Here is a 12,252-nt window from a genome sequence, read left to right on the forward strand (position 1 = left end):
CTCAGTACTGACCCTCTGACAGTGCAGCACTCCCTCAGTACTGACCCTCTGACAGTGCAGCACTCCCTCAGTACTGACTCTCTGACAGTGCAGCACTCCCTCTGTACTGACCCTCTCACAGTGCAGCACTCTCTCAGTACTGACCCTCTGACAGTGCAGCACTCCCTCAGTACTGACCCTCTCACAGTGCAGCACTCCCTCAGTCCTGACCCACTGACAGTGCCGCACTTTGTCAGTACTGAACCGCTGACAGTGCGGCACGCCCTCAGTACCAACCCTCTGACAGTGCAGCACTCCCTCAGTACTGACCCTCTGACAGTGCAGCACTCCCTCAGTACTGACCCTCTGACAGTGCGGCACTCCCTCAGTACTGACCCTCTGACAGTGCAGCACTCCCTCAGTACTGACCCTCTGACAGTGCAACACAGTGGGACCCTTTGATCTCGTGCAGACGTGACAGCGTTGCTTCAATCCGGAGCTTAATCCCCGAGAACAGTTGCATCCGAGCCCGCCCTGCCTGTGGCCCCGCCCTGCCTGAGGCCCCGCCCTGTCTGAGGCCCCGCCCTGCCTGAGGCCCCGCCCTGCCTGAGGCCCCGCCCTGCCTGTGGCCCCGCGCTGCCTGAGGCCCCGCCCTGCCTGAGGCCCTGCGCTGCCTGAGGCCCCGCCCTGCCTGAGGCCCCGCCCTGCCTGAGGCCCCGCCCTGCCTGAGGCCCCGCCCTGCCTGAGGCCCCGCCCTGCCTGAGGCCCGCGCTGCCTGAGGCCCCGCCCTGCCTGAGGCCCCGCGCTGCCTGAGGCCCCGCGCTGCCTGAGGCCCCGCCCTGCCTGAGGCCCCGCGCTGCCTGAGGCCCCGCGCTGCGTGACCCTGCCCTGCGTGACCCTGCCCTGCGTGACCCTGCCCTGCGTGATGCCCCGCCCTGCGTGATGCCCCGCCCTGCGTGAGGCCCCGCCTGCGTGACTCCACCATGCGTGATGCCCCACCCGGCGTGACTCCGCCCTGTGTGATGCCCCGCCCTGTGTGACTCCACCCTGTGTGACGCCCCGCCCTGTGTGACTCCGCCCTGTGTGACTCCGCCCTGTGTGACTCCGCCCTGTGTGACCCCGTCCTGTGTGACTCCGCCCTGTGTGACGCCCCGCCCTGTGTGACCCCGCCCTGTGTGACTCCGCCCTGTGTGATGCCCCGCCCTGTTTGACTCCGCCCTGTGTGATGCCCCGCCCTGTGTGACTCCGCCCTGTGTGACTCCGCCCTGTGTGACTCCGCCCTGTGTGACCCCGTCCTGTGTGACTCCGCCCTGTGTGACGCCCCGCCCTGTGTGACCCCGCCCTGTGTGACTCCGCCCTGTGTGATGCCCCGCCCTGTTTGACTCCGCCCTGTGTGATGCCCCGCCCTGTGTGACTCCGCCCTGTGTGACTCCGCCCTGTGTGATGCCCCGCCCTGTGTGACCCCGCCCTGTGTGACCCCGTCCTGTGTGACTCCGCCCTGTGTGACGCCCCGCCCTGTGTGACCCCGCCCTGTGTGACTCCGCCCTGTGTGATGCCCCGCCCTGTTTGACTCCGCCCTGTGTGATGCCCCGCCCTGTGTGACCCCGCCCTGTGTGACTCCGCCCTGTGTGATGCCCCGCCCTGTGTGACTCCGCCCTGTGTGATGCCCCGCCCTGTGTGACTCCGCCCTGTGTGACTCCGCCCTGTGTGACTCCGCCCTGTGTGATGCAACGCCCTGTTTGACTCCGCCCTGTGTGATGCCCCGCCCTGTGTGACTCCGCCCTGTGTGATGCCCCGCCCTGTGTGACTCCGCCCTGTGTGATGCCCCGCCCTGTGTGACTCCGCCCTGCCTGAAGCTCCACCCTGCTTGAGGCCCCACCTGTGTGATGTTGCCATTTGCCTCTCGGCTGTCCTGTCCGGAGGAGAATATCTCCGTATTGGCTGTGTGTTGTTTCGTTGTGTTAATCAGCAGTTATTCTCCTAGCAGCTGGATAAGTTTCAGATTGCAGTTTCCGCTGTTCTCTTTAGCCTCTGTTATTCAGACTCCAGCTCATCGATTTCCTGTTTTCTCTCGATGCAGGGACCCCCCGGACCCCACGGTCTCCAAGGACCCATCGGACAACCTGGAGCAGCAGTAAGTAAATTCCGACATTGCATCTGGGAGTTACTGAAGAACGAGCTTGGTGATTAGAACAAGAGGTGACCATTCAGCCCCTTGCATTGACTGTTGTACATCTTCATCTGAGCTTCATCTGTTCCCTTCGGTTCCGTCTCTCGCTGAATAAAAATCTACAAACTGACCCCTGTATTGACCCCTTTTAGAGAGAAAGTTCCAGATTTCCCCTCCCTCTGAGTGAAGAATTCCGACCGGAATACCCTCATTTTAAGCTTCTGCCCTATTCTCTGATTGGTTCCTCCCCACCGCCCAACCAGACGAATCCCTTAATCATTTTAAAAGCTCCAATAGTTTCACTGCCTAATCTTTGAATCTCCAAGGAACAAAAGCCCAGTCTGCAGTCTCATAATTTAACCTCAAAACCTAACTCGTTAACCCAGGACCAAGTGGAAAAAGATATTTCAGTCGATCAATAAATTCCCCTCATCTCCCCCTCTGGTCCTTTTCCCAATTCTCTTCAATCTGTGTCCCTCTGGTTACCCACCCTCCTGTCACTGCAAACACTTTCTCCTGATTTACTCCATCTAAACTCTTCCTGATTTTGAGCTCCTCTATTAAATCTCCTCTGAACCTTCTCTGCTCCAAGGAGAACAATCCCAGCTTCTCCAGTCTCTCCACATTCACTGAGGTCCCTCATCCCTGGGAACATTCCAGTAAATCTCCTCCGCACCCTCTCCAAGGCCCTGACATCCCTCCTAAAGTGTGGAGCCCAGAACTGGACACTATTCTCCAGCTGGGGTCTAAGCTGGGCTTTATAAAGATTTACCATAATTTGCTATTATACTGTCGACCTCTGTGAATAAAACCCAGAATCTCAGTGCTTTCTGAAACATTCTGGGCCTCTGCTGATTTCTGTACACAGAGCTCAGGTTGGAATTGTGCCATTGAGTCTTTCTCTTTGTGGATCCAGTTTCTCCTGAATGATCTCTGACTGTTCATCCCGTTGTGTCAATCCCAGCCCTGTCACTCTCCGCCTGTTAGTCACTGCAGCAGGAAGTCATTCTGCTTTGTGCTTCTTTGTCAGGGCGGAGATGGAGAACCCGGTCCCCGGGGGCAGCAGGGAATGTTTGGACAGAAAGGTGATGAAGGATCACGTGGTTTCCCAGGACCTCCTGGACCTATCGGCCTTCAGGTAAGCGACACAACAACAACCTATATCAGCTTTAGAGAGAGTGCAGAGAAGATTTACCAGGATGTTGCCTGGTATGGAGGGTCCTAGCTATGAGGAGAGATTGGGTAAACTGGGGTTGTTCTCCTTGGAAAGACGGAGAATGAGGGGAGATCTAATAGAGGTATACAAGATTATGAAGGGTATAGATAGGGTGAACAGTGGGAAGCTTTTTCCCAGGTCGGAGGTGACGATCACGAGGGGTCACGGGCTCAAGGTGAGAGGGGCGAAGTATAACTCAGATATCAGAGGGACGTTTTTTACACAGAGGGTGGTGGGGGCCTGGAATGCGCTGCCAAGTAGGGTGGTGGAGGCAGGCACGCTGACATCGTTTAAGACTTACCTGGATAGTCACATGAGCAGCCTGGGAATGGAGGGATACAAACGATTGGTCTAGTTGGACCAAGGAGCGGCACAGGCTTGGAGGGCCGAAGGGCCTGTTTCCTGTGCTGTACTGTTCTTTGTTCTTTGTTCTTTAGCACCTTTAATAACACAGAGGGCCATTATCCAATCAAACTCATCACTGAGAGAAGAAAGGAAATATTACATCAGATGACCTGAAACGGATTCAGAGAGTGAGGTTTGAAGGAGCAGATTAAAGGAAGGTGAGCGAGGGAGAGGGAGGGGGAGCGAGGGAGAGGGAGGAGGAGGGAGGGAGTGCGAGGGAGAGCGAGGAGGAGGGAGGGAGAGTGAGGAGGAGGGAGGGAGAGTGAGGGAGAGCGAGGAAGAGGGAGGGGGAGTGAGGAGGAGCGAGGGAAAGGGAGGGAGAGCGAGGAGGAGGGAGGGAGAGTGAGGGAGAGCGAGGGGGAGGGAGGGGGAGTGAGGAGGAGCGAGGGAGAGTGAGGTGGAGGGAGGGGGGCTGAGGGAGAGTGAGGGAGAGTGAGGGAGAGGGAGGGAGAGCGAGGGAGAGCGAGGAGGAGTGAGGGGGAGCGAGGGAGAGTGAGGGGGAGGGAGGGGGAGTGAGGGAGAGCGAGGAGGAATGAGGGGGAGCGAGGAGTAGCGAGGGAGAGCGAGGAGAAGTGAGGGGGAGTGAGGAGGAGGGAGGGGGAGCGAGGAGGAGGGAGGGGGAGCGAGGACGGGGAGTGAGGGAGAGTGAGGGGGAGCGAGGGGGAGCGAGGGAGAGTGAGGTGGAGCGAGGGGGAGTGAGGGGGAGCGAGGGAGAGCGAGGAGGAATGAGCGGGAGCGAGGACGGGGAGTGAGGGAGAGTGAGGGGGAGCGAGGGGGAGCGAGGGAGAGCGAGGGGGAGCGAGGGGGAGCGAGGGAGAGCGAGGGGGAGCGAGGGGGAGCGAGGGGGAGCGAGGGGGAGTGAGGGAGAGTGAGGAGGAATGAGCGGGAGCGAGGAGGGGGAGTGAGGGAGAGCGAGGGAGAGTGAGGGGGAGCGAGGAGGAGTGAGGGAGAGTGAGGAGGAATGAGCGGGAGCGAGGAGGGGGAGTGAGGGAGAGTGAGGGGGAGCGAGGGGGAGCGAGGGAGAGTGAGGGGGAGCGAGGGGGAGTGAGGGAGAGCGAGGAGGAGGGAGGGAGAGTGAGGAGGAGGGAGACAGAGTGAGGGAGAGCGAGGAAGAGGGGGGAGTGAGGAGGAGCGAGGGAAAGGGAGGGTGAGCGAGGAGGAGGGAGGGAGAGTGAGGAGGAGGGAGGGGGGTGAGGGAGAGTGAGGGAGAGTGAGGGAGAGCGAGGGAGAGCGAGGGGGTGTGAGGGGGAGGGAGGGGGAGTGAGGAGGAGCGAGGAGGACGGAGAGGGAGCGAGGGAGAGCGAGGAGGAGTGAGGGAGAGTGAGGGAGGAGGGAGGGAGAGGGAGGAGGAGGAGGGAGAGGGAGGGGGAGCGAGGGAGAGGGAGGGAGAACGTGGAGGAGAGAGGGGGAGTGAGGGAGAGCGAGGAGGAGGGAGGGGGAGTGAGGGGGAGTGAGGGGGAGCGAGGGAGAGTGAGGAGGAGAGAGGGGGAGTGAGGGAGAGCGAAGGGGAGTGAGGGAGAGCGAGGGAGAGTGAAGAAGAGGGAGGGGGAGTGAGGGGGAGCGAGGGACAGTGAGGAGGACGGAGGGGGAGTGAGAGGGAGCGAGGGAGAGTTAGCGAGAGCGAGAAGGAGGGAGGGGGAGCGAGGGGGAGTGAGGAGGAGGGAGGGGAAGTGGAGGGAGAGCGAGGGAGAGTGAGGAGGGAGGGGGAGGGGAGGGGGGAGCGAGGAGGAGTGAGGAGGGAGTGAGGGGGAGGGAGGGGGAGTTGAGGGAGAGCGAGGAGGAGTGAGGAGGAGTGAGGGGGAGGGAGGGGGAGTGAGGGAGAGCGAGGGGGAGTGAGGAGGAGTGAGGAGGAGTGAGGGGGAGGGAGGGGAGGGAGGGGGAGGGAGGGGGGGAGCGAGGGGGAGTGAGGAGGAGTGAGGGAGAGCGAGGAGGAGTGAGGGGAGTGAGGAGGAGTGAGGGGGAGTGAGGGGGAGCGAGGAAGAGGGAGGGGGAGTGAGGGGGAGCGAGGGAGAGCGAGGAGGAGGGAGGGGGAGTGAGGGGGAGCGAGGAGGAGGGAGGGGGAGTGAGGGGGAGCGAGGGAGAGTGAGGAGGAGGGAGGGGAAGCGGAGGGAGAGCGAAGGGGAGTGAGGAAGAGCGAGGGAGAGTGAGGGAGAGCGAGGGAGAGCGAGGAGGAGGGAGGGGGAGTGAGGAGGAGGGAGGGGGAGTGAGGAGGAGGGAGGGGGAGTGAGGAGGAGGGAGGGGGAGTGAGGAGGAGGGAGGGGGAGCGAGGAGGAGGGAGGGGAAGCGAGGGAGAGCGAGGAGGAGTGAGGGGGAGCGAGGGAGAGTGAGGAGGAGTGAGGGGAAGCGAGGGAGAGCGAGGAGGAGGGAGGGGGAGTGAGGGAGAGTGAGGAGGGAGGGAGGGGAAGCGAGGGAGAGCGAGGAGGAGGGAGGGGAAGCGAGGGAGAGTGAGGGGGAGTGAGGGGGAGCGAGTGAGAGTGAGGGGGAGTGAGGGAGAGTGAGGAGGAGTGAGGGGGAGCGAGGGAGAGTGAGACGAGTGAGGGAAGTGAGGGAGAGCGAGGAGGAGGGAGGGGGAGCGAGTGAGAGTGAGGGGGAGTGAGGGAGAGTGAGGAGGAGTGAGGGGGAGCGAGGGGGAGTGAGGAGGAGTGAGGGGAAGTGAGGGAGAGCGAGGAGGAGGGAGGGGAGCGAGTGAGAGTGAGGGGGAGTGAGGGAGAGTGAGGAGGAGTGAGGGGGAGCGAGGGGGAGTGAGGAGGAGTGAGGAGGAGTGAGGGGGAGCGAGGGGGAGTGAGGAGGAGTGAGGGGAAGTGAGGGAGAGCGAGGAGGAGGGAGGGGGAGCGACTGAGGGGAAGCGAGGGGAGTGAGGGGGAGCGAGGGGGAGTGAGGGGGAGTGAGGAGGAGCGAGGGAAATGAGGGAGAGCGAGGAGGAGGGAGGGGGAGCGACTGAGGGGGAGCGAGGGGGAGTGAGGAGGAGGGAGGGGGAGGTTTATAGAGTAATTCCAGAGCTTAAAATCTCAGCAGCTAAAAGCACGGCTCGCAGTGATAGAGAATGTAAATCAAGGGGGCAGAATGGGAGGATCGCAGAGATTAAGAGAATTTTAGGGTCTGCAGGAGGCTGCAGAGATAGGGAGGGGTGTAGGGGGCTGGAGAAGGTTACAGAGATAGGGAGGGGGGTAGGGGCTGGAGAAGGTTACAGAGATAGGGACGGGTGTAGGGGCTGGAGGAGGTTACAGAGATAGGGACGGGTGTAGGGAGCTGGAGGAGGTTACAGAGGTAGGGTGGGGTTAAGGGGCTGGAGGAGGTTACAGAGATAGGGAGGGGTGTAGGGGCTGGAGGAGGTTACAGAGATAGGAAGGGGGTGTAGGGGCTGGAGGAGGTTACAGAGATAGGGACGGGTATAGGGAGCTGGAGGAGGTTACAGAGGTAGGGAGGGGGGTGTAGGGAGCTGGAGGAGGTTACAGAGATAGGGAGGGGTGTGGGGCTGGAGGAGGTTACAGAGATAGGGTGGGGTGTAGGGGCTGGAGGAAGTTAAAGAGATAGGGAGGGGGTGTAGGGGCTGGAGAAGGTTACAGAGATAGGGAGCGGTGTAGGGGCTGGACGAGGTTACAGAGATAGGGAGGGGTGTAGAAGCTGGAGGAGGTTACAGAGATAGGGAGGGGCGTAGGGGCTGGAGGAGGTTACAGAGATAGGGAGGGGTGTAGGGGCTGGAGGAGGTTACAGAGAGAAGTAGGGGGTGTAGGGGCTGGAGGTGGTTACAGAGATAGGGAGGGGAGTAGGGGCTGGAGGAGGTTACCGAAATAGGGAGGGGGTGTAGGGGCTGGAGGAGGTTACAGAGATAGGAAGGGGTGTCGGGGCTTGGGGAGGTTACAGAGATAGGGAGGGGTGTAGGGGCTGGAGGAGGTTACAGAGGTAGGGAGGGGTGTAGAGGGTGTAGGAGGTTACAGAGATAGGGAGGGGGTGTAGAGGGTGTAGGAGGTTACAGAGATAGGGAGGGGGTGTAGGGGCTGGAGGTGGTTCCAGAGATAGGGAGGGGTGTAGGGGCTGGAGAAGGTTACAGAGATAGGGAGGTGTGTAGGGGCTGGAAGAGTCTTAGCAGATGATTCATTTCCGTCAGGCCAGCCAGGGCTATTGAATGCAGATGGCCTTTGTATAGCTCTGTTTAAAGTTGGGCTGTACAGACCACAGTGTTTGTTAGTGACTCCTCCGAGATAACGAGGAGTGAGATTACTGAAACTGCAAGTGGCTTCTTCTGTTTCTGGGGTCACTGGGGTCACAGATCATTCAGACAATTTTAAATTTTAATGCTGAACGATATCAGTGAGCATGTCTGTAGACATTTGATCAAAATATGCAGTGTGAGCTCATAGCTCTCAGAGAAGGAATCCGCTTCCACCACCTGGTGAAATAGAATGTTCTAGATCCTGCAGTCTCCGAGTCAAAGCACATCTCTTCATCTCTGAACCATTTTCCAGTGAGTTTCATTGATGAGTTCCCGAATCTTCTCCATCTATCCCTATCATTGTCATCCTGGGTTAGCATTCTTCACATCTCTCACTGCTTGCTGTTATTGGACAATGGTCAGGGGAGAGGGGTGGAAGGAGGTGTGTGAGGGGCACAAACATTCGTGTCGACTGATTGTGTGTGAGACTCTCACAATATCATCGCCAATATCTCCTTATCTGTTCATCTAGATTCCCCTGAAATAAGATGATCAGTGAGGTTGGAATGTGTCCACTTAATTGGCATCCCATCTACAAACATTTACTCCTTCAACCAACACACAGTGACAGCCGTGTGAACCATCGACAAGATGCACTGCAGCAACTCGCCAAGGCTCCTTAGGCAGCACCTTCCAAACCCATAACCCTCTCCCATCTAGAAGGACAAGGGCAGCAGATACCTGGGAACACCACCACCTGGAAGTTCCCTCCAAGTCACTCACCATCCTGACTTGGAAATATATCGCCGTTCCTTCACTGTCGCTGGGTCAAAATCCTGGAATTCCCTCCCAAACAGCACTGTGGATGTACCTACACCTCAGGGACTGCAGCGGTTCCAGAATCACCATCACCTTCTCAAGGGGCAATTAGGGATGGGCAATAAATGCTGATCAAGCTTCTAGCAAACATAAAGTGTACACTGGGTATACAATCCACTCCTCAGTGTATACTGTATGCTCCATGTGGGAGTAGGGGCTGGGGGAGGTGGGGCGTGGGGGTGGGGTGGGGGGGCAGGGGTGAAGGGGCGGGTGCAGGGGGTGAGGGGGCAGGTGTGATGGGGCGGGTGCATGGGGTGGGGAGGTCAGGGGGTGAGGGGATGGGGTGGGGGGCAGGGGTGATGGGGCAGGGGTGATGAGGTGGGGGTGGGGGTGAGGGGGCGGGTGCAGGGGGTGGGAAGGGTAGGGGGTGGGGGGATGGGGTTGGGGGGCAGGGGTGAGGGGGCAGGGGTGATGGTGTGGGTGCGGGGGGTGGGGAGGGCAGGTGGGTGGGGGTGAGGGGGTGGGTGCGGGGGGTGGGAAGGGTAGGGGGGTAGGGGGAGCTGCTGGCATCCTGCCCCATCCTCCCCGCTCCTGTCTTCCTGGCCAGGTTGTGGGGAGGGTCAGTGTGGGCACTGGGCCCAGGTTACTTCCAGCCTGAGATTTTGTGATGAATGAGAGACTATTTGGAATGAAATGCTGAGAAAACTGTGTTTCATCAATGAATTCATTTGTATTGATCTTTGATTAGCTTCCTTTCTATTTTAATAAATTGAAAGGCTTTGCTAATCAGGTTGGCGATTGATTCAGGAGCAAAGAGCAGTTTGTAATTTTCTGGGTCAGTACCCAAGGTTAATTAGTTTTTCTGTCTGCCAATATACCCGAGATGTGATTGGATATAAATCTTTTTTTCCAGGGAGACACTGTCACTAATCAGAATGTTTTAGCCTTTCACACAATCGGCACAAAGGCGTCGGATTTGATTATTTTGGACAGTGGAATCAGGATGATGGCAGAATGTACGATTCTTTCATCCCCCCGACCCACCCCCCCTCCCCTCCCCTCCCCTCCCCCAGCTCTCTTCAACAATGCTCGGTGGTCACACTGATTAATGTCCTCTCGAAGCAGCTTCCCAGGGAATTGCCCTGCTGACTCCAGCCTGCTCACCGTGAGACCCAGCGCGATTATTTATAAGATCATAAGAACTGGGAGCAGGAGTAGGCCATCTGGCCCTTCGAGCCTGCTCCGCCATTCAATAAGATCATGGCTGATCTTTTTGTGGACTCAGCTCCAATTACCCGCCCGCTCACCATAACCCTTAATTCCTTTACTGTTCAAAAATGTATCTATCCTTGCCTTAAATAGTCTGGATAGTCTGGAGGGATGTCAGAAGTTACAGAGGGACATAGATAGGATGCAAGACTGGGCGGACAAGTGGCAGATGGACTTCAACCCAGATAAATGCGTAGTGGTCCATTTTGGCAGGTCAAATGGGATGAAGGAGTACAATATAAAGGGAAAGACTCTTAGTACGGTAGAGGATCAGAAGGACCTTGGGGTCTGGGTCCACAGGACTCTAAAATCGGCCCCACAGGTGGAGGAGGTGGTTAAGAAGGCGTATGGTGTGCTGGCCTTTATCAATCGAGGGATTGAGTTCAGGAGTCCGGGGATAATGATGCAGCTATATAAGACCCTCGTCAGACCCCACTTGGAGTACTGTGCTCAGTTCTGGTCGCCTCATTACAGGAAGGATGTGGAAAAGATTGAAAGGGTGCAGAGGAGATTTACAAGGATGTTGCCTGGATTGAGCAGCATGCCTTATGAGGATAGGCTGAGGGAGCTCGGTCTTTTCTCCTTGGAGAGACGAAGGATGAGAGGAGACCTAATAGAGGTTTATAAGATGTTGAGAGGCATAGATCGGGTGGACTCTCAGAGGCTTTTTCCCAGGGTGGAAATGTCTGCTACGAGGGGACACAGGTTTAAGGTGCTGGGGGGTAGGTACAGGGAAGATGTTAGGGGTAAGTTTTTCACACAGAGGGTGGTGGGCGAGTGGAATTGGCTGCCGTCAGTGGTGGTGGAGGCGAACTCAATAGGGTCTTTTAAGAGACTCCTGGATGAGTACATGGAGCGTAATAGGATGGAGGGTTATAGGTAGGTCTAGAAGGTAGGGATGTGTTCGGCACAACTTGTGGGCCGAAGGGCCTCTTTGTGCTGTAGTTTTTCTATGTTCTATGTTCTAAAAACATTCAATGAGGTAGCCTCAACTGCTTCACTGGGCAGGAATTCCACAGATTCACAGTCCTTTGTGTGAAGAAGTTGCTCCTCAACTCAGTCCTAAATCTGCTTCCCTTATTTTGAGGCTATGCCCCCTAGTTCTAGTTTCACCCGCCAGTGGAAACAACTTCCCTGCTTCTATCTTATCTATTCCCTTCATAATCTTATATGTTTCTATAAGATCTCCCCTCATTCTTCTGAATTCCAGTGAGTGTAGCCCCAGTCTACTCAGTCTCTCCTCATAAGCCAACCCTCTCAACTCCGGAATCAACCTAGTGAATCTCCGCTGCATCCCCTCCAGTGCCAGTATATCCTTTCTCAAGTAAAGAGACCACCTCCGCATGAGAGAATTCAGCTAATTTACAAATCACTGCCGAGACCTCAGCTGGAGAATAGTGTCCAGTTCTGGGCTCCACACTTTAGGAGGGATGTCAGGCCCTTGGAGAGGGGGCGGAGGAGGTTTACTGGAATGTTCCCAGGGATGAAGGACCTCAGTGAATGTGGAGAGACTGGAGAAGCTGGGATTGTTCTCCTGGGAGCAGAGAAGGTTCAGAGGAGATTTAATAGAGGAGCTCAAAATCAGGAAGAGTTTAGATGGAGTAAATCAGGAGAAAGTGTTTGCAGTGACAGGAGGGTGGGTAACCAGAGGGACACAGATTGAAGAGAATTGGGAAAAGAACCAGAGGGGGAGATGAGGGGAGTTTATTTGACACAGTGAGTTGTTGTGATCTGGAATGTGCTGCCTGAAAGGGCGGTGGAAGCAGATTCAAGAATAACTCTCAAAAGGGAATTGGGGAGTGAGTCGAAGGGAAAATACAGGACTCTGGGGCAAGAGCGAAGGGGGTGGAAGTAATTAATTAGCGTTCAAAGAGCCAGCACAGACACAATGGGCCAAAAGGCCTCTGTGCCGAACGATTCTATGGGGGGATTTCTTCGCCCCCCTGTTTGACAGACGGGAAAGTCGGAGGGGCCAGAGGATCCAATGGGAATTCCAAAATGGGTTTTATGTTGGTGGGATTTCCTGCTGGGATTCTCCTTGCCACCCCCCCCCCCCCCCCCCCCCCGCCTCCCTGGCCAATGGTGTGATGGGGTTTCTGCCACGAAAGGACATGAACCCCATCACTGTACATCGACGTGTCATTGGTGGGTCTTCCCGCTGTAACATCCTCCGAGGCGGAACTTCACCCCCCGGCCCCTCCACGCCAGCAAGAAGCCACCTCAGTGGGGTTTACAATGAAG

The 12,252-nt window shown here is 57.5% G+C and overlaps 1 protein-coding gene across 1 annotated transcript in view; it reads left to right on the forward strand.

The window, feature by feature from the left end:
- Positions 1–12,252, forward strand: part of LOC144497798 (collagen alpha-1(XI) chain-like) — a 494,895-nt gene that overhangs the window by 367,406 nt on the left and 115,237 nt on the right. The window contains exons 30-31 of the mRNA XM_078219235.1: positions 2,060–2,113; positions 3,180–3,287. Of these exons, the coding sequence (XP_078075361.1) occupies positions 2,060–2,113; positions 3,180–3,287 (162 nt within the window). The remainder of the gene's footprint in view (positions 1–2,059; positions 2,114–3,179; positions 3,288–12,252) is intronic.

The sequence above is a fragment of the Mustelus asterias genome, chromosome 8 (assembly GCF_964213995.1).
Source record: "Mustelus asterias chromosome 8, sMusAst1.hap1.1, whole genome shotgun sequence".
Lineage (NCBI taxonomy): Eukaryota > Metazoa > Chordata > Chondrichthyes > Carcharhiniformes > Triakidae > Mustelus > Mustelus asterias.